The sequence below is a fragment of the Marmota flaviventris genome, chromosome 1, assembly GCF_047511675.1.
Source record: "Marmota flaviventris isolate mMarFla1 chromosome 1, mMarFla1.hap1, whole genome shotgun sequence".
Classification (NCBI taxonomy): Eukaryota; Metazoa; Chordata; class Mammalia; order Rodentia; family Sciuridae; genus Marmota; species Marmota flaviventris.
Genome location: NC_092498.1, coordinates 14,628,286 through 14,649,287, shown reverse-complemented (window position 1 = coordinate 14,649,287; position 21,002 = coordinate 14,628,286). Strand labels below are relative to the sequence as shown.

The window sequence follows — 21,002 nt, the reverse complement described above, 5'->3', positions numbered from 1 at the left end:
TAACCACTGTGGTTCTATAATTTCTCACGTTTCTCAACAAAATTTTTCAACTGGGCAGGTGAGGGTGGAGCTAAGTAGAGGGAAGAGGCGCTAAGACTTTGCATTCTAAATGACCCTTAGTTGCCTTCTTTCCTTTACCCTCCATCCATCCCTGTAGATATCCCATTTATGAAACTGCTCCCCAAGGTAACCAGCAAGCTTCTAATAGAACCCAACTACTTTCTCAGTCTCTCTCTTTACATGACACTGCTTGCTGCCATGTTCCCCTTGGGCCTCACACCTTTTCTAGAATGTGGGGTAGTGCTGCTCAAAGTGGCCATCATGGATGGGGTTGGTATGCGACTGTGTCACTGTTACTAAAGACATATGTATGGAAACTGAGCAACCATTTAGAAACTGTGTGTGTATGTGCGTATGTATATGTGTATATGTGTGTGTGTGTGTGTGTGTGTGTGTGTGTGTGTGTGTGTGGTACTAGGGATTGAACCTAGAGGCATGCTACTTCTGAGGTACATTCTCAGTCTTTTCAATTTTTTTATTTTATTTTGAAACAGGGTCTCACTAAGTTGAGTAGGTTGGCCTTGAACTTGTGCTCCTTCTGTCTCAGTCCCTTAATAGCAGGATCACAGGTGTGTACCACTGTGCCTGGCTTAGTTTAATGTTTTCTATGATCTTTCCACATTTCTAAGAACAAGATGCTAATATAAGAGTTCAGGCATACTTTGCATTTGATTCCTGACATATAAAAGACAAGAACAATCCAAATAGCATTAGAAAATCCACCTTGAACTGGGCATGGTGGCTCACGCCTGTAATCCTGTTATCATGATGTGTTGGTAACACGTGTGCAAGCAAAGGGTTTGGGAAGTTAGTTCTTCTAAAGCATTATTTCTATAATCTACACAAATGCCTTCAAGGAATTCTATCTTCACCTTTTGAGGTCCAGGTAGGTGAGTAGCTCCCTGAAGAGGAGAAACATGTTTAAGCCAATCAATCATTCAACCACTTAGCTAATTCTCTAAAAATATTTTTAAATTAGAAAAAAATTTTAGCATCTTTATTAACTTTGAGAGAGAAAGGAAATTTCCAAAGGCTAATGAATGATAACCACATTCAAATTGGCTTCTTTTTAGTTTAAACATTTTCAACATTCATTCCCCATGCCACCCACATTTTTAATAAGTTCCTTCTGTGGGTCACAGCATGCTCAAAGCTTGTAAGGCAAAGGCAAGAAATCCCCACGTGGGGATGCCTGCAGCCTGGGGAGGGTGTAACCTCTCAGCCTGTTGGCCTCCCAGGCCCTCCCATGATCATTTGGTAGTTGATACTCCAGTTTTAGAGGAGCTAGAATGACCTGACTTTTTTTTTTTTTTTTCTGTTTTCTTTTTTGAGATAGGAATTGCTGCGTTGCCCAAGCCAGTCTCTAACTTGCGATCTTCTTGCTTCAGCCTCCCAGGCAGCTGGGATTACAGGTGTGCACTACCACACCCACCTCCAATGAACTCTGCTAAAGGCAGTTATAACCTATATAATATCCAAATTTCAACAATCAACGACAAATACTGTGATTTTGAGTAGTATTTTGAATGTTACTGATGACTTTTCCATAGTTTTGTGAATGAAATGCTGACTGAAGAACGGGCAAGAACCACAAAAATTAAAAGTCCAAATTGGAACTCAGATGGGAATCTGCTTTTGCAGATGAGAACCTCCTCCTCTTCCAGAGCTGCATCTCAGGAAGGCCACCAAAATATTTAGGCCTCAACCTGGAAGGCATAGTCTAAACCTCCCTCTCTCTCACCACCCACATCTCAAACATTAACCAGAGTTCTACCTCCAAAGCATCCCTGGAACCCACCCACTTCTCTCAATCCTCACTGCAGTGACATTACAAGGTGACCACAAGCTCTTCCCCCACCTCTAACTTGGCAGCCCCTCGAGTCTCCAAGCTGTAGTCAGGAAGATGTCTTAAAGATGTAAATCTAATTCTTTCTACCTCTCTTAAAACCCTTCAGTGATTCCCACTGCCCTTAGGTAACAGGTCCCAATCCTTCCCCTGTCTACAGGGCTCTTCCAAAGCTGGCTCCAGGAGACCTCCAGGCCTCATCTCACACCCTTTAGTTCCTCCAACACACCCAAGGCTTTGTGCTGCAGGGCTTCCAACTATTTGTTCACTCAAACTGCACATCCATCTGTCATAATTCCCGTGGCACCTTAGGCTTCCTCAGAGGCCTAAGGATGGTTATACGTAACTAGTTGTGTACTTCTAACTATTACTAGTCTATAAGTTCCACGAGAACAGGGTCTTCCTCTATCTTGTTCATTACCATGTTTCCATGTCTAACACTAAACAGGTTCACAGAAAATATCTGTTAGCTGAATAAGTGAATGAATATTTTAAAAGCTGGCTTTAAGGGCACATTTACCACTTTTAATTTATCCCTACTTTGGGTTTAAAAAAAAAAAAAAAGCAGCTATGGTCTTGAGTTAGTCAAATTTTTGGAGCAAACTTCCCTCAGAATTCTTTTTAGTAATGGCTCAAGTAAGCTTGGATAGCCTATGGCCTAGCCACCACTTCAAACCATTCTGCTAGGGCAGAACCCACTTAAGCTGCCAGAATCTCTTTTTTTGCCTATCCATCCCAAGTGGCCATGGGCAGCTCTTCCCCAGGGCCCAGCTGACCTCCCAGAAGGCCATTCATCCCACCAGGTGGTTCCCAGTAGGAGGCTCTTAGTTTACATTCTGTTTCCAGTGTTTCCCTCTACTTATTCCCATTATCATTAAAGTTGAGTTTCTGCTTTTCTCTACCTTGGATCCAAAGTAGAACTGTTATAAGAAAAAAACCATCTCTGTCCACCATTGTGTCCACCCTCCAATGAGAAGTACACATGACAACTATTCTTATAATACATAATAGCAATCACGGTCTCTGTTTTCCAATGCAACTACTATTTAAATAAATGATTTTACTAAATCAAGTTTCTCAGCTTTCAGAGTAACTTTTGATTTGAACCTCAAATAAACAATTTGCTCCTTTGAAGATTTTAAACGTTTGGATTTTAGCCATGGTAATTCAGTTATCTCATGGACTGACATCCATGTTGCCAGAGACAAGCTCATAATGACAGAGACAGACTGCAGTGAGGCTGATAAGTTACCTTTAACTGTTAAACCAATGATAGCCGAGCACTACTGCCCAGCCAGGGAGCTATGGGGAAAACTCGGTCCTACGGAAGGTGAATGATGGGATCAATACTGCAAAATATGACTTGCAGAACACATGACCCAAAAAGTCCATATCCTCAAAAAGTTCTGAAGTCTTACATTAAAGCTCCAAGAAAAGGCTGAATCCATAGCCAAAGCAATCAGTTGATAAGTTGAAATCTTGGCCAATGTAGTTATTTGGTTTCATAAAAATCCAAACATTGTCATATGATCAAATTAAACTAAAATGCAACATTTTAAAATTTAATTTGTGTGTGTGTTGCTGGGGACTGAACCCACAGCCTTGCGCATACTAGGTGGGTATTCTTCACTGAGCCACATCCTCAGTTCTTAAGTTGAAATATTTTGAGTATGTAGATGCATGTGAATTCTGGATGTTGCTTATACTTAGAAATCTTTAAATAACTTTTCTTGTTAAATATTGGCCTAAGGCTTTTCTGCCAAAGTTATTAAAGGTATGCCATAAAGCATACATAACCAAGTTAATGTTGCTGTAGGAACCTTATCTTTGGAATTTCCTGACATTTGAGGATTTCTCATTTTCCATTTTAAGACTGAAAGCATGAATCCTTGCATTTAATTTCCTGAGGCTTTAGAGAAATGAAGAAAGAAGAGCAAAGAAAGGGAGAAAGAGGGAGGGAGAAAGGAAGAAGAGAGAAGAGTAGAAAGAAGGGGAAGAGAAAGAAAAGGCAAAGAAAAACACATTTTCTCAAACTGAGGATCTGAACCCACTAGTCTGGCTCTTGATGAGGTGTACTAATTGGCCAGCGAAAATAAGCTGGATACAATCTCTAAAGCTCACAGCTTAGCTGTGTAACTCTAAACCCTCAGAACCTCAAAATCCTTAATCATTTCTTTCTCCAGCCTTGGCTTGGCTTTCCTGCAACAGAGAAGGCAGCAAATCTGCCAAGTGCATGGTTGAGGCTTTTTTTTTTTTTTTTTTTAAGAGATAGGACCACAAAAAAGAGCATTCTTTACCCTCCTTTTTTAAAGAATAGAAAATGAACATCTTGCCCTAACCACCTCCATTATACTATGTTAAACAAAATGAAAAACCTACAGCCAAAATTCTTAAAACACAGCTGATGCAACCATATTCAAACTGGCCAAGAAAAATTTCATCTTTGGACTGAAACTAAGTAACTTTAGCTGGTTATAAAGAAAATGCTGAAAGACTGAAAACAGCAGATGGTAGCTGAGGGAGAAAAGATAGTGGGAATAACTATTTACCAGGACGATTTGTCTGCCCAAATGAAAGTTTCCAGTTTACCAGAACCAACCTGCCCCTGGGGAGTGAGGCCCCTTGGAGGAACAGCCCCCAAATGCCACAGAAGCACTACATGGGAAGTCACAGACCAGGAGCAAGAAAAGTCAGGACACTATCAAGGAAGCTGGGCTTTGGTGCTGGTTTGGGAAAGGATGTAGAACTGGGAGTTGGAGGGCTGGGGTGTAGCTCAGTCAAGCTTAACACATAGGAGCCCCTGGGTTCAATTTCTATCATCAAACCTAGTTCCCCTCCCGAAAAAAAAGAATTGCAGAAGGATTCCAAACATAAAGAAGGAAGCCTCTAAATTCTACATGTCATCAGGGGTAAACCTAAATAGACCCTCTAACTTTATTTGCTCTTAGTTGATTTAAAAATCACCAATTTCAGAGGTCAAAAGGTTGGGCAATAAATTATTAGTCTCCCAATAGCTTTTTTTTCCCCCCACACTCTGACCTGGGGTTATGATGATAATGGTTGCCAAGGTTACCCTTTAGGAATGAATGTGAAGGCCATTTGCTGAAAACAGTGACTCTTCACTTGGGTCCTCAGAGGTTCCACGGTGACTGGAACAGGATGAAAATGCTCGGCATCTGTCTTCATGTTGCACGTCTCCTTTGCTGCCCTAACCTTTGGGTCAGATTCTATTCAGTTCTGCATATGGACATGTGACCATCTGAGACATGTTTTATCCAGAGCTATAATGTAGGGTTAACTTGACCTAGACTTGCCCAGTCTCTCTCTTAACCTACTTCAAGGCTGACAACTCTTACCAGTCACCATGACTGGAAATGCCAGACCATGAAATGAGTAAAGAGATGGTACCTGAGTTCCTGAAGATCTCCAGCTATTCTGAGAAAAGACAAGAATTTTCCTCACCTTTATTAGCCTGTCCCTCTCCCTCATTTTTCCTATTCTATAACCGCCCAACCCTTGAAGAGAAGAAACCGATTTGTGAGCAAAGCTCCCTCTTCATTCTTTGGCCACTGAATCAACCTTTCTTTTTCCCCAACACTCATCTCTTGGACATTGGATATTTCATGGGATGAGTTTCTAAGTACAGACCTAACATATACTGGTACCAAAGCCTGATAAAGTAGTACAATAAAGGCCTTTATTGACCAGTCTCCAATATGGAATACTAGTACAAAAACCTTAGAATATCAGCAAATGGGCAGGGTGCAGTGGCACATTTCAAGGCCAACCTGGGAAACTTAGCAAGACTGTCTCAAAATAAAATTTTAAAAAGGGCTGGGATGTAGCTCAGTGACAGAGCAATTCCCTAGAATATGCAGGGCCTGGGTTCCAACCTGGTACCAAAAAATAAAAAATAAAAATAAAAATAAATAAAAGGTATTTCTTTAAAGTGTCTTTTAAAAATATAATATACATTATAAATAGTTTCCAGGCCCTCTAATGAGAAAAAAATTTCATTAATAATTGCAAGAAAAAGATAAAACATTTATGAATAAACTCAGCAAATGCACAGAACTGCAATTAAATACAAGCATATTTTTTGTGTTAAATTTGATAGTGATTTAGGGAATATTTTGATAAATACATGCAAGAACTGTCAAGACATTTTTGAAAAATAATAAGGAAATAAATAGGAGATTTATAATTATTAAAAAAACCCTATGAAGTGGATACTATAATTATCACCATTTTACAGATGAGCAAAATGAGACCAATGCAAATTCAGTGGTTTGTACAATGCCACCCAGCTAATAAGTAGCACAACTAGTAAGTACTCTGGTTTTAGAGTCCTCTCTAATACTACATGCTGCATAATACAGTATTATATGCCACCTGGGAACAACCTAAGTGTCCATCATTAGGGGAATGGATAAATAAAATAAGTTTATCAACATGCTAGAAAGAATGTGGTAGTTAAAAAAAGGAAAGTAGTGCTGGATGTGGTGGCACATGCCTGTAATCCCAGTAACTTAGGAGGCTGAGAAAGGGTCACAAGTTTGAGGCCAGCTTCAGCAAGACCCTGTCTCAAAATTATAAATAAAAAAGTCTGGGGATGTAGCTCAGTGGTAAAGCACCTCCGGGTTCAATCCCTGGTACACCTCCCACCCCCCAAAACAGAAAGGTGGTAACACTGAAAGAGCTCAATGATACACTAAATAAAAAATGATATATAGGGGCTCCGGTTATGGCTCAGTGGTAGAGCGCTCGTCTAGCATGTGTGAGGCCCTGGGTTCGATCCTCAGCACCAAATAAAAATCATTTTTTTTAATTTATAAAAATAAATAAATAAAAAATAAAGGTATTGTTCCAACTACAACTAAAAAATAAATACAAATATTTTAAAAAATGGTATATGCAGCATGATTTCATTTTTAAAAGGAAATAATTTATGTAAATATATAAAATTTTAGAATATGAAACTTATTTTTCCTTGGAAGAGAACATAAGAAGTTATATTATTTGAAGGTAAGAGACTCCTACCTGACAGACCACATTGAGTGGGGGAGTGACATGATCTATATATATTTTTTGGAAGACTCCTCTGACTGCTGAGGGAGGAATATCCTGGGGGTGGGCAGTGGATCCAAAGTTATTAAAGGGGTAGCAATGGAGGAGATGTAGTCAGATGCAAGTTAAAGTTCTAAAACCAGAACTGAAGGACTTGTTGATGAATTAGATAGGGTGTGTGAAAGAAAAGATCAAAGAAGACTCCTGGCTCTTTGGTCTAAGAATTAAATGAAAGGTAATGCCATTTAACAAGACGATGATTAGTTTGGGAGGTGGTCTGAATTGGAATATAGGATGGGACATGTTAAATCCCAACTATCACACAACCAAATGTAGACCCAAGCATAAGATGACTACACAAACCTGAAGCTGAGAGGAGTCAGGGCTTGAGATCTAAATTTGGGAATCGTAAGCATGTAATTGACATTAAAGTGATGGAATTGGATGAGATCACTTAAGGGTGGAGGGAGATGAAGGAGAGAAGTCTGATCCTAGTGTGCTCCTGGTTTGGAGTGTGGGGGCTTAAGAGAAGGAGTGCTATCCTGACTTGTAGAAGGAGAGAAGCCAGAGAAGAGGACTTCCCGGTCAGCAGGGAAGTGGCTGACTCAGAAGCCAAGTGAAGACAGTGATTCAAGATGGCGCAAGTCCTCAAATACCAAGAGGGGTCAATTAAGAAAAGATCAGAGAATTTGCAAATTGGACTTACCAAGATGGAAGTTGCCAGTGGCCTTGGGCAAAAACAGCTTCAGGATGAAGTGCCAAAGCCCAAGAGGAGCGGGTGAGGAAAAGGCAGAAGGCAAAGAAGCAAGGACAGTAAGTACAGATAACTGTTTTGAGAAGTTCTGCTCTAAACCTGATTTCTAGGTTAGTGGGTATCAAATCAATTAGAAATGGACCCAAAATTATGTTTCAAAGCAGGAAAGAAATTGTTTCCAAAGAACAGATTTTACTTTTAAGCATTAACATCCTTTATTATTTAATGTCATTTTCATATTATCATATGATGCATCTGTATATATAAATGAGGAAAATAAGGCTTCAAGAAGTAACTTGTTCAAGGTTTCAAAGGTAAACAAGAAGTCAAAGTAGCCCCAGACAATGTGCTTCCCAAGCCCACTCCAAGAAAAAACATGAAAGAGAGCTGGAAGATCCAAGTAGATACCAGGTACTACCAGTTAGAAGACTGCAAATTTCTAACAAATTCTTCACTTAACTCTTAGTCACTGACCAATTATAAGACTTTATCACATTTGAAAGGTAATTTTTAAAAGTAAATACTCTTTTTTTTAGGAGAGAGAAGAAATAGAATATGCATGGTAACCACATTTCCAGGTAAATCACCAAACTACCTTATGCTATAAACAGTCTCCAATAACTCCAAGTGAGATCCCTCAACTTAATGTGACAAATAATTAGGCTGAGAACAGGCAGCTGGGATGGGATCTAAGCTACAGCACAGTCACCAAAAGGGGCACCAGCCAGACAGCACCTACCTGTGGTCAGCACTGGGTCTCTGCCTTCCGGTCCAGAGCCTTCTGTTCACAGAGGCAGGAGGCGGGGACGAGGGCAGCGGTGGGGGAGGCAGGGAAGGCAGGGGTGGCAGGTTTCTTTTCTCTTTCCTGAAGCCAACACCTGGGTTCCCATCCTTGTCTCCCTCTCCGGCATGTTTGAACGTTCTCCGGGGTTTGGGCAGGGGGTTGATGAAGGGCTTTGTAGAGGACCCCTCTGTAGCCTCAGAGGTGGGCTCCCTGCCCTCTAGATCCAAGTGGTGGCCCCTGCGGCCAGCTTCTACGCCACTCCGGTGGTTCTCAGGAGGCTGGGGCTCCTCCTCTGCCTTGTGAGGCAGGCAGTGTGGGGAATAGCATGTCCCCGGCAACTGGGGATCCAAGCCCGCTGACCCGTCCTTCAATGCCTGCTCCAGTTTCTTGACCTGCTTCAGCACCGAGAGGTGGTCATTCTGGAAGTGTGGCTTCCAGAGCCTCGGCTCCCGGCCTCTGTTCCCACAGGCCTCTGGTTCCCCTTCGAGATGGCCAAGGTCTGGCCTCCTCTCTATGTCCGGACCCCCAACGTTCACTGCCCCTCTCCACCTCTCACTCTCCAGGCTCTCTGTTTCGGGCTTCATTCCATTCTTACCCTCTGCGACCCGAGTTCTCACGACCTCGCTGCTACCTCTCTCCAACATGCAGGATGGCCCGTAATCCTCTTGCTCATCCACTGGCCTGCTGGGTGCTGCAGTGGGCAACTCCTTTTTGCCTTCCCACTCAGATATCTTGTCCTTTATGCTAAAAGCCTTGTGCCGGGCTCCAGCTCGGGTGCAAGGGCGCAGGTTCTGGATACCACCTAGCTGCTTCCTCCCAGCCCTGCTGGCTTCGTTGGGGCCAAGGTCTACAGCTGGGCCACTGATGATCATGTTTGAGCTGAACATGTCCATTCTTGCCTCCAGCATGAGGTTATTTAGGCTTTCCAGGGGGTTCCTTCTGAAGGGCGACTCTCGATCAGTCTTGGGGGAAAGAATGTAGGACTGAAAGAGTTGCCTTAGAGGGGCTTCCCCAATTGTTGGACCTTCCACCTTGACCCTGAGTCAGAAAGACAAACACGGGGTGAGGGATTCTTAATTGTGCCTGGCTGATCATGGAGAGTGACTAGAACTTAGTTACATGCTAGTTTTAAACCATAAACGTTGAGGTCATCATTTAAAAAAAATTACTTTCATGTTCTCTTGGGCAGACAGCATGGTGGAATAAAAGGCAACAATTGGGTTCTGGAGTCGGACAGACTTGGATTTGAATCTTAATTCAACCACTAACCATGGGCAACTTAAATTTAAGTCTGCTAAACTTCAGTTTCCTCACCTGTAAAATGGAGACTATAATAACATGCATCTAATGATGTGGCTATAAACATTTAATGAGCCAGTCCACATAAAGTATCTATCGTGTTATGAGTATACAATAAATGGTGGGGCTGTTATTTTTTTTCCCTGACAAATAACAAGTAACTCTTTCTTTCTCTTTCTCTCTCCCTCCTTAATTCCCTCCCTCCCTCCTTTTCTTCCTTCCTTCTTTCCTTTCTCTTTCATTTACTTATTTTGTGATGTTGACGACTGAATCCAGGGTCTCACACAAACCAGGCAAGTGTTCTACCGCTGAGCCACTCCTAGCCCCTAGAGTAATTTCATGAGGAAAAGATTATATAGTTCAAGTTTTCCTTGCTTTTTTTTTAAATTTTTTTTTTAGTTGTTGATAGACATTTTAAAAATTTATTTATTTTTAATGTGGTGCTGAGGATCAAACCCAGTGCCTTGCACATGCTAGGCAAGCGCTCTACCACTGAGCCCCAGCCCATCCTTGCTTTCTTTCTTTTTTAAAAATTTTTAAAAAAAATTTATTTATTTTTAGTTTTCGGCGGACACAATATCTTTGTTTGTATGTGATGCTGAGGATCGAACTCTGCCACACACATGCCAGGCGAGCCACATCCCCAGCCCCATCCTTGCTTTCTTATTCTTATTTTTTACAATGACTATTTAAAAACTGAAAGAGGCCAGGTATAGTGGTGCACACCTTGTGATCACAGCACCACAGGAGTGTAAGGCAGGAGGATCACAAGTTCAAGGCCAGCCATAGCAACTTAGCAAGACCCTCAGCAACTTAGGGACCCACCTCTCCACCCCCTCACCCCCATCTCAAAATATAAAATAAAAGGACTGCCAGGCATGGTGGCACATGCCTGTAATACCAGTGGCTCGGGAGGCTGAGGCAGGAGGATAGCAAGTTCAAAGCCGGCCTCGGCAAAAGGCAAGGTGCTAAGAAACTCAGTGACCCTGTCTCTAAATAAAATATAAAACAAGGCTAGGGATGTGGCTCAGTGGTTGAGCGCGCCTGAGTTCAATCGATACCCCAAAAAATAGAAATAAAAATAAAATGACTGGGGATATGGCTCAGTGGTTAAATGCCCCTGTTCCATTCCCAAGTACCCAAAAATTGAACAATAAGTCACAAAGCTTTGCTAATTCTGGGCTTGATACTATCCTGAGTTGAGTGGGTAAAGCCATGATGAGTTGGGTGTACTTGGAATGAGCCTCCTATGGACTGTGAGCACTACTGGGGTGAACTTTCACCAAGGGCAGTGAAAATGCTTTGTTGTTTAGGCCTATTTTTGCTACTGCTGCTCCCCTGGTACCTAAAACAACACTGGCACAGCAGGTAGCCAATAAATATCTGCTACATAAACGAATGTCTGCATAAATAGGCAGATCTGAATTTTACACATGGCCTAGAAATGCACTGTCCAGTATACTCGCCACTAGCCACATGTGGATATTTAAACTTAAATCCAATTAAATTAAATTCTGTCCCTTAGTTGCATCAGCCACAAGTCAAGTACTCTCAGTAGCCCCGTGTAGCTAATGGCTCTGTAGTGGGCAGAGCACAAGAATGAACATCTCCACAATGGCAGACATTGACTATCCCCTAGTCATACACGTGGGGATATAAACCTCCAAGTGTGATCTGAGGAGATTAGTTAATGCCATGAAGATGCTAGAAAATACTTTGAAAGAAAAACATTTTTAAGCTCATCTCAGAATATATGTGTTTTGAAATACAAAACATTCTTCCACCAGCAAAGGTTACAAAACCAAACACAGTGATCTTAGAGGTGCTGAAATTAGTGAACATTCATGGACCAGCCTCATGGGCACATTTTCTAAATATTCATAAATCTGACTGTATAGGGATCCTGAGACTCCATGAAGGTTCACAGTAAGGGATGAATAATCAGCAGTTTCATGCATGCTGTTACTATAACTGTTCATTCCAAAGACTAACAGTTGTTCATGTAAAAACTTGTCCCTCAATGGAGACACTGGCATACAAATTATGCTGGTGTTCTTGGTTACACAGCATAAATTAGAAACTTGTGAAAATGCAAACACATTTTCCATGGATATGAAAGCAGAATTCCTTATTTAAATAAACAATTAGTATTCATAACAGAGTGCTTACAAAAGAGAAAAACATTTTAAATTGTTCTGTCAACACTAATGACATTAACATGAATTCAGATTTTAGAATCACAATCAGACCATTGCTATTTTACTGAGGGCTCAAAAGGCAGAATCCCTGCTCTTATGATGCCAGAAGCAAGATGTAATGAGAGGACAGACACACAAAAACACAATTAGGGTTAGTGCATGCTTGGCAACAAGTGATGATAGAATATATAACCATCATGTGCTACTGAGCAATACTGAACAGCAGATAAATACATGGGTTTTACAGTCAGTAGAATTTAGGTTTCAGTCTTGCTCCATTTTTTTTTTTTTTTTTTAATTCTTAAAATAGAGTTCTGCAGGGCATAGTGGTACAAGCCTGTAATCCTAGCACCTTGGGAGGCAGGAGGATTAAAAGTTCAAAACCTTGGGCTGGGGTTGTAGCTCAGGGGTAATATGCTTGCCTAGCACATGTGAGCACTGGGTTCAATCCTCAGCACCACATAAAAATAAATAAATAAAGGAAAGGTAATGTGTACATCTACAACTAGAAAACATTTTTTAAAATTATAAAAAAAAAAAAAAAAAAAAGAAAGAAAAGTTCAAAGACTGCCCCAGCAACCTAACGAGACCCTAAGCAACTTAGTGAAACCCTGTCTCAAAATAAAATATAAAAAGGACCAGGGATGTGGCTCAGTGGTTAAGTGCCCCTGGGTTCAACACCCAGAGTACCAAAAAAAAAAAAAAAAAAAAAGAATCCTATCTCCTTTCTCTAGATTGGAACTTTCTGACTGCAGAGGCCAAACTGATCTTGTTTACTGTTCCTGGTACATAGCAGGCAATCAGTAAATATGTATTCAGTCAATGAATGAATAAATGAATGGCTAAGTTAATATACACAATGTTCCCAGAGTACAGCAGACATTATAAATCTTGATATCAATAGGGGCAACTGTGTCATTATAATCATTCCATTTGTTATATAAGATCCCAAACACCCGGAGTGACTTGACAGTCACTGAGGCCCTAGCTGGACTCTGAGAAGGAACACAGCATGGTTTGTCAGAAGCGCTCCTTGAATTTATTAAGCTCAAGCAAAGCAGGCAAAGGTGGTGAAACCATTTCAAGTATCCCTAAAGACAGTGCCTTTTTCATGTGGTTGTTACACTCAAGAGTTTCTAGAGTTCCTGTTTTCAGGATTCTGCCATCCCAAAATGAGCTTGGGTCTGTGGTGCAAGCTGTGACCAGCTCAGTGATTGCCAAATGCTTTGCAGAATGTGCCAGAGTATCAGAGAAAAAGCTCTGGGAGTAGGAAACCAATATGCTGATATAAGATGGGGAAGACACAGCTGCAAAGATTTAGGGTTCAAAGATAAGTGAAATACTTCCACATCCTAGTACTCAGAAAAATAACCCTTGGCCTGAAGTGCATAATGGTGTCATGTTCTGAAGTCACCACAACATACCGGGCACCAGTCAGACTTCTCCTGACCACTTGGCTTGGGTCTGAGTCTTATTTATTTATTTATTTGTATGTGGTGCTGAGAATCGAACCCAGTGCCTCATGCATGCTAGGCAAGCGCTCTACCCTTGAGCCATAATCCCAGCCCCTGCTCTGAGTCTTGAGTACAGTGCAGGGAGATGATTTATGGGAGGCTCACCTGGAGTGACTTGTCAGTCACTGAGGCCCTAGCTGGACTCTGAGAAGGAACACAGCATGGTTTGTCAGAAGCGCTCTTTGGATTTAACTGAACCTACTCAGCTCAAGGAAGCGGTGTCAGTGAGGAGGAAAGGTGGTGGAAAAAGGAAGGAGATCAAGAGCAAGCTCTCAGTTGGGGGAGTGTGAGATGGTGGTTCTTACTTGTCAGCCAATCTGTAGCTCAGGTTTGCAGTCTGGCTCTGGCTGCCCTTGGCTGGCCTGCACACTGTCATCATGTCAGCAATGAGAGGAACTCCAGGTGGCCTGGGGGGACAGGTATGCACACTCAGTGAGCCCTGCCAGCCAGGCCACCCTCCCAGGGAAGCAGATCTCTGGCCCACACTCCACACTATTTATCCCTGACAGATTCCACCCAGGAGTGGGGACAAGAGGAATGTGCCGTTCAAAATTCCCACCCCAGGAGAAACAATGTTGAGACTACCCAGTCTCAGATCCCCTACCAACCTCCTTATATGCATCTTTTAGCCAATGTCATCAACAAATTTAGGAAAACATATAGTAGCCTCCCCATATCCAAGGGGGATATGTTCCAAAACCCCCAGTTGATGCCTAAAACTACAGTTACTATGGAACCCTATGTAAACAGTTTTTTCTTTTACCTACATACCTATGATAAAGTTTAATTTAAAATTAGGCACAGTGAGATATTACAAACAATAACTAATAATAAAAGAGAACAATATGTTGTAATAAAATTTATATGAATATCATCTCTCTCTCAAAATATCTCACTGCACTTACTAGATTTTGGGACCATGGTTGACCAGGTGGGTGACTAAAACCATGGAAAGTAAAACCTGTGGGATGACTGGAACCTTAGAAAGCCAAATTTGAATATAATACAACTGGGTGCTAAGAACCACTGTGATGAGCTAACAGTCCCCAAAGAAGAGTATAAATAAAGCCCACACCAAAATGGAAATCTCTCCACTGGGCTACTCTACTCTTCTGGCCTGATGGTTCATGTAAACCCACACAAGCCTTGTCCATGGAGTCCCACCAGGAGAGTGTCTCCCAGCTGTCTCAACCAAGGAGGAGAAACCCCTGGTCACTAGTCATCTGTCTTGTCCAAGGAAAACTAGGAGGTCATCTTAGCAATCCTAAAAATAAAAAAAAGATCAAGTGGAAGCCAAAGAAGAGGTGTCTTACACTAAATAAACTCAAGTAACTGACTTGCTGATTTCTACAGCAAGTCTCTTGACTCCAACACAGGTAGACATTACTCCGGTAGAGGTGGCGAGAAAGATGACATCCACCAGAGAAAGGCAGTAAGATGAGTTATGAGTTTCTGGAAAGCACAAACACCTCAGAGCCAGTCTCTCCTGATGGACAGGAGCTACCTTCTTGACTACAGTCCAAGGAGCACTGAGAGACTGGGGATTCATGTTCCTTTTCCAGGGAACTTCCAGGGAATCCCTCTCCCAACTTCTTCTCAAGTTTCCAAGACTTCTACCCTCTCCCATGCTGGCATACATGTCAGGTGACAAGGTAGCTGCCCAATGTTCTGGCCTGGCCACCTCTGCCTCCAAGAAATCAAAGGGCGGAGCTTTAAGACCTGCACATAACTCTTGGGAAGGTCAGAGAGGAAAAGACAAAGAAATAAGTGAACATGGGCTGTACACTAGAAAACAGGATGCAGGGAGCCCTGAGCTGAACAACTAGGACTGGGACAGTCAGCTTTACCAAATTGGATGGGTTTGGAGAGGGGATGAAGCTATGGCCTGCCCATGAGTTCAGATGTCCCCTTACTCAGAAACTCTGGAGCACCGTACATTCTGGAATACATCTGTGTTGTAACTAAGCCCAGTTCTTGGAAGAAGCCAGGCTCTCGGGCTCACCCATCCTATGATGCAGGAGAGCCCTGAAAGGCCTTTCAGGGACAGGAAGGAACTCACTGTCCCTCTCATAATGCTTGGCACAGATGAGACTTCTGGAGCCTCCCAATGTAGTGGGCCCACAGACAGTGCCCTTCTGTCCTCTTCTGGCAGAGGGCCACATGGGACAGCAAGGGAGCAGCCACTCTACACCCCTGCTCCTTGCTCTCCATGGGCTGCACTCTGGCTCCACACAGACCAAGTTCTGTTCCATGTGAGTGAGGACTTTCCACCTACCCTCTTCCTTCAAGCTGAACCCTCATCACCAGCACCATGACTAGGGCCAGGCTATGTGTAAGTCTGGGAACTCAAAGATGAGTAAGGCTGAGCCTCTGTTCTCTGGGAGAGTACCAGGACTGTGCTTGGGTCACCATCAGGCTGTAACCAGGTTCTCATCTCCCTCCAAGGGAACAGTTTCCCTACTCATCTCAGGAAGCAGAGCTTTTCCAAAAGAAAAGCCCACTGTCTAATGCACAGAGAACCACATATGAACTTCAAGATTAAGACCACAAGAAGCACTTAACCGCCAAACACATGGTGCTGAATGAACTAGCTTCCCATCAGGTAGTAATAACTTCTAGTACTAAAACCACAGGCTCCTGACAAACAACTGATGCTATTTTCTGAGAGCAAGTTCAAGTGGATTTCAGAGGCTGGAAGTCAGGAGGGCACAGAAGCCCTTGCACACTCAGCAATCAGTATACCAACACCTATGAATCCAGAGCTATGGAAGAAGCTGCTTCCATTAAAATTTGACTTTTCCTTTTTTGCCTCTGATGATTGATAATCATTAATTAGGTGACAAACCTAGCCTAATTTGCTGAGAGTACTCTGTGACTTAAACTACTGCCACAAACATTACTATCATTTATAGTCTAGATGATGGAGCCATTTCTCAAAGTAGGGTCCACTAGGGATCTGTTCCGTTAACCTGGAAACCCTGGCAGACATGAAAATTCTTAGGCACTTCTTTTATGTACCAAAACGAATTGTCTGGAGGCTGGTCTGGAATCTTAAATATGGTAAATCAAAAGTCTTAGCCAGGCGCAGTGACACAGGCCTGTAATCCCAGAGATTCAGAAGGCAGGAGGGTTACAAATTCAAGACCAGCCTCAGCAACTTAGGAAGACCCTGCCTCAAAGTAGAAAAAGAAAAATAGTCGGGCATGGTGGCGCCCACCTGTAATCCCAGTCGCTCAGGAGGCTGAGGCAGGAAGATCGCGAGTTCAAAGCCAGCCTCAGCAACAGCGAGGCGCTAAGCAACTCGGTAAGACCCTGTCTCTAAATTAAAAAAATACAAGGGGCTGGGGTTGTGGCTCAGTGGTAGAGCGCTTGCCTTGAATGTGTGAGGCACTGGGTTCGATTCTCAGTACCACAAATAAATAAAAAATAAAGGCCCATCAACAACTAAAATGAATAAAATAAGTAATTTTTTAAAAAAATAGGGCTGGGGATGTGGCTCAGTGGCCCAGTGCCCTGAATTCAATCTCTGGCACCGCCCCCACCCAAAAATAAATAAATAAATAAAATAAAAAAGGGCTGGGGATATGTCTCAGTGGTAAAGCACCTTTGGGTTCAATTCCCAGTTAAACAAAAAAAAAAAAAAAAAAAAAAGTTTTAGAAGATGTTTGCACTACCCAGCATTCTTTATTTATTCCTAGACAATCTGGCTTTGTGATTCAGAATGCTTACCAATTTATTTATTCCTAGACAATCTGGCTTTGTGATTCAGAATGCTTACCAAGGGGGAGAATGAATGAATGAATGGTAATCACATATTTTCCCACTCAATCGATTTCTATAAAAACAGAACTTCCTGTTAACCAGATGGGCTTAATTATTACTAATAATTTTAATTAGACTTAAAATGTTACAAAAAACTTTGAAGTTAGAGGATGGGTATATAAGAGCTCATATATTTTTGTATGTTTGAACATTTCTTTAAAACTGTCTTAAAAACTGGAGAAAAATATGTTAAATATCTTAAAAATTCTAACATTTATAGCCTATTTATTAGTCAAGTCCTAATCTAATCCTATATCTTCTTGCTAAAGTAAGCAAAGTAAAGATTTTACTTTAGCAAGTACTGTAAAATCTTTTCTTGACTCAAAGGTTCTTTTTGGGCCTTGACATCACATTTATTAGAGGGCTTAGGTAAAGTTTAGAAGCCGGGGGAGAGCCTTCCCATAATTACCTTTAACACTGATGGAGAAAAAGAGGGAGATGGAAATCTCATATGAAATGCTTCTGTCCCTGTTTCAAAAGCTCATGGAAAACTTAATTGCTACAGACTGGCACTGTTAGATTTAAAGAGAAAAAAAATTATTATTTTATAGTTCCTTAAAGTGTTACCCACTTGGCTTAAAGTTCCAGTCTGATCTCTCAATATGCAATTTTCTTTCTTTCCTTATTTATTTATTTTAGTTTTCGGCGGACACAACATCTTTGTACGTGATGCTGAGGATCGAACCCGGGCCGCACGCATGCCAGGTGAGCGTGCTACCGCTTGAGCCACATCCCCAGCCCCGCTTTCCTTTTTTTTTTTTTAATATTTATTTTTTAGTTGTAGTTGGACACAATACCTTTATTTTTTTAATGTGGTGCTGAGAGGATCGAACCCAGGGCCTCGCATATGCTAAGCGAGCATTCTACCTCTGAGCCATAACCCTAGCCCCTGCTATTTTTCTTTCTAAAAGTGACTTCAAGTACTAAAATGTCAAATACTTCTCTGAAATAGGTGAAGTTTTGTTTTGAATTTTTGTACCAGGGATTGAACTCAGGGCACTTAATCACTGGACGACATCCCCAGACCTTTTTAAATTTTGAGACAGGGTCTCACTAAGTAGATTCAGGGCCTCACTAAATTGTTGAGGCTGGCCTCAAATTTGCAACTCTCCTGCCTCAGCCTCCTGAGTCGCTGGGATTACAGGTGTCCAATGATGAAGATTTTTGAACAGATATAAAGAGCTTCCCTACATATAGCAAGTGACTGATACCAGATCTTTTCCTGAGAGCAGTTCTCACCAAGGGGCTGCAGACCCGCAGGTATCTGAAGGAGAGAAAATCAAGCAGCATCTGGGGAAGGGTGCTGCCCCAGCCTGCTTGCCTGCCTGCCACTTTTCTCCACTGCCATTGGAGGAATCCAGCATAGACACTGTGGAAACAGCAGGTTGTTGAAGCCAACGTGGCCTACAGTGCAAGCAGACCAGAGGGGTGGCTACTCTAGGTCCAAAGCTTAGCCTCGCCCAGTGAGTCTACTTACAATACAGCATTGTTCATATTTATTCTGGCTTTAATTATTCATTATGAATTAAATAGGATGCCTCTAAGATCACACCAACAGTAAGAACATTCTCTGATGGGGTTTAATGGTGACTACCATAAAGGAGTTCATGTATGCTGTACACGGTTTACAGAAGTTTTGCTGTTCAAGTCATCTACAAAAAGAAGTTTGGACATCACTGGACTAGAAACTAGAAAAAGTAAATCTGGACATGTTTAAGCCACAGGGGAAGAAAATAACGAGAAAAATTTTCCAAATCCTAAAACAAAAAGTGATTTAAATAAAAAATGAAATGAGGAAATGTTGACCAATTGACCAATGGATAAACAATAGTGATCTATCCACACAATGGAATCAGCCCTGAAAACAGATAGAAGTACTATTTCACACAACAATACAGAGGAACCATACGAAGCCAAGGTAGCAGACACAAAAGACCATGCTATGGTTCCACTTCTATGAAATGTCCAGAGGCAAACTCAGAGACAGAAGGTAGTGAGGTTTCCAGGGGAAAGGGAGGCAGAGAGACCTTGAATGCTAACAGGTAAGGGTTGCTTTGGAGGATGCTCAAGTTAGATACTGTTGACAGTTGCACAATACAGTAAATACACTACAAACCACTGGACTTCTACACTTTAAAATGGAGAATTTTAGCTGTAATCCCAGCGGCTCAGGAGGCTAAGGCAGGAGGATGGCGAGTTCAAAGCCAGCCTCAGCAAAAGTAAGGCGCTAAGCAACTCAGTGAGACCCTGTCTCTAAAAAAAAATACAAAATATGGCTGGGGATATGGATCAGTGATCCAGTCCCCCTGAATTCAATCCCTGGTACCAAAAAAAAAAAAAAAAGAAGAAGAATTTTATGTGCATTATATCTCAATTAAAATTTTAACTTTATTCAATAGGAAAAAAAAAAAAGAAATCTGGGCAGGGGAGAGGTGGAGTGAGGAGTAAAATACATGCAATTAAAAATTTCTAGTGCCCTTTCCTGCTGGAATCTTGGTTTATTAGTTCTGAAGCATAATGTATATTAAGGGTAACTTGATTAAAAAATATAGTTGCTGGGGATGTAGCTCAGTGGTAGAGCAACTGCCTAGCATGTGTGAAATCCTCAATACTCCCAAGACACACACACACACACACTTATTTATTTTTTAGTTCATAAAAGATTATACACCAATAAAATAAGTTTTAAATAGTTTTTGCATTACAAATAAAGCTAAAAGGGTGTTCAGCTTTAAACAGTCTAATATCTGTTTTCCCAGCTTATGAAAATAAGGCAAAAAATAGAGAAGACACTATAACGATTACAAAACACAATTGTCTTCTGAATTGAGCAGTTTTCTTAGCAAACATACCCAAAAGCTATTTGTATCCCCCAAAATAAATTGGGGCTGAAGTTGTGGCTCAGTGGTAGAGCATTCACCTAGCATGTGCGAGGCCCTGGGTTCAATCCTCAGCACCATATATAAATAGAGGTATTGTGTGCAACCACAACTAAAAAATAAATATTTTTAAAAAAAATAAGTTGAGCCAGGTGCAGTGGTGCACACCTGTAGTCCCAGTAGCTCAGGAGGCTGAGGCAGGAGGATGTCAAGTACAAAGCCAGGCAACTTGTTGAGGCCCTAAGCAACTTGATGAGACCCTGTCTCAAAAAAGGGCTGAGAATGTGGCTCAGTGGTGAAGTGCTGCTGGGTTCAATCCCCAGCACACACACACAAAATAAATAAATAAATAAATAATTGAGAAAAAGAAGCACAAAAACTTGTAGCCACATAGTAAGATTGCCACTACATCTAACGGCACAGTGAAGTTCACTGCTGAACCTCTTGATGCTTTATTTTCTTTCTTTCCTTCTTCCCCCCCTCCCTTTTTTTCATACTAGGGATTGAACCCAGGAGTGCTTAACCACCGAGTCACATCCTCAGCCCTTTTTTATATTTCATTTAGAGACAGGGCCTCGCTGAGTTATTTAGAGCCTCGCTAAATTGCTGAGGCTGGATTTGAACTCTCGATCCTCCTGCCTCACACCCCTGAGTAGCTAGGATTACAGGCATGTACCTCTGTGACTGTTTTTTTTTTCATAATCTTCCTTCAACAAAAAGATTTGAAAAAAAATTAGCATGGGTTGCAGTTTATTTATTTATTCATTCGTTTATTTGTA

At 41.7% G+C, this 21,002-nt stretch overlaps 1 protein-coding gene across 11 annotated transcripts in view; it reads right to left on the bottom strand.

Moving 5' to 3' along the window:
- The window catches only part of Dennd2a (DENN domain containing 2A), a 104,654-nt gene that overhangs the window by 48,898 nt on the left and 34,754 nt on the right, over positions 1 to 21,002 (bottom strand). For 9 of the 11 annotated variants that reach the window (XR_011707430.1, XM_071611619.1, XM_071611643.1 and 6 more), the window contains 2 exons: positions 13,828 to 13,929; positions 8,467 to 9,549 (listed from right to left, as the gene is read on the bottom strand). Coding sequence is in view for 10 of the 11 variants with exons in the window: in XM_071611619.1 (XP_071467720.1) it covers positions 8,467 to 9,549; positions 13,828 to 13,901 (1,157 nt within the window). In the remaining variant the exon portion in view is untranslated. Of the gene's footprint in view, positions 1 to 8,466; positions 9,550 to 13,827; positions 13,930 to 17,753; positions 17,795 to 21,002 lie in introns of those variants that run through there. The other 2 variants (XM_071611621.1, XM_071611642.1) reach the window with 2 other exon arrangements.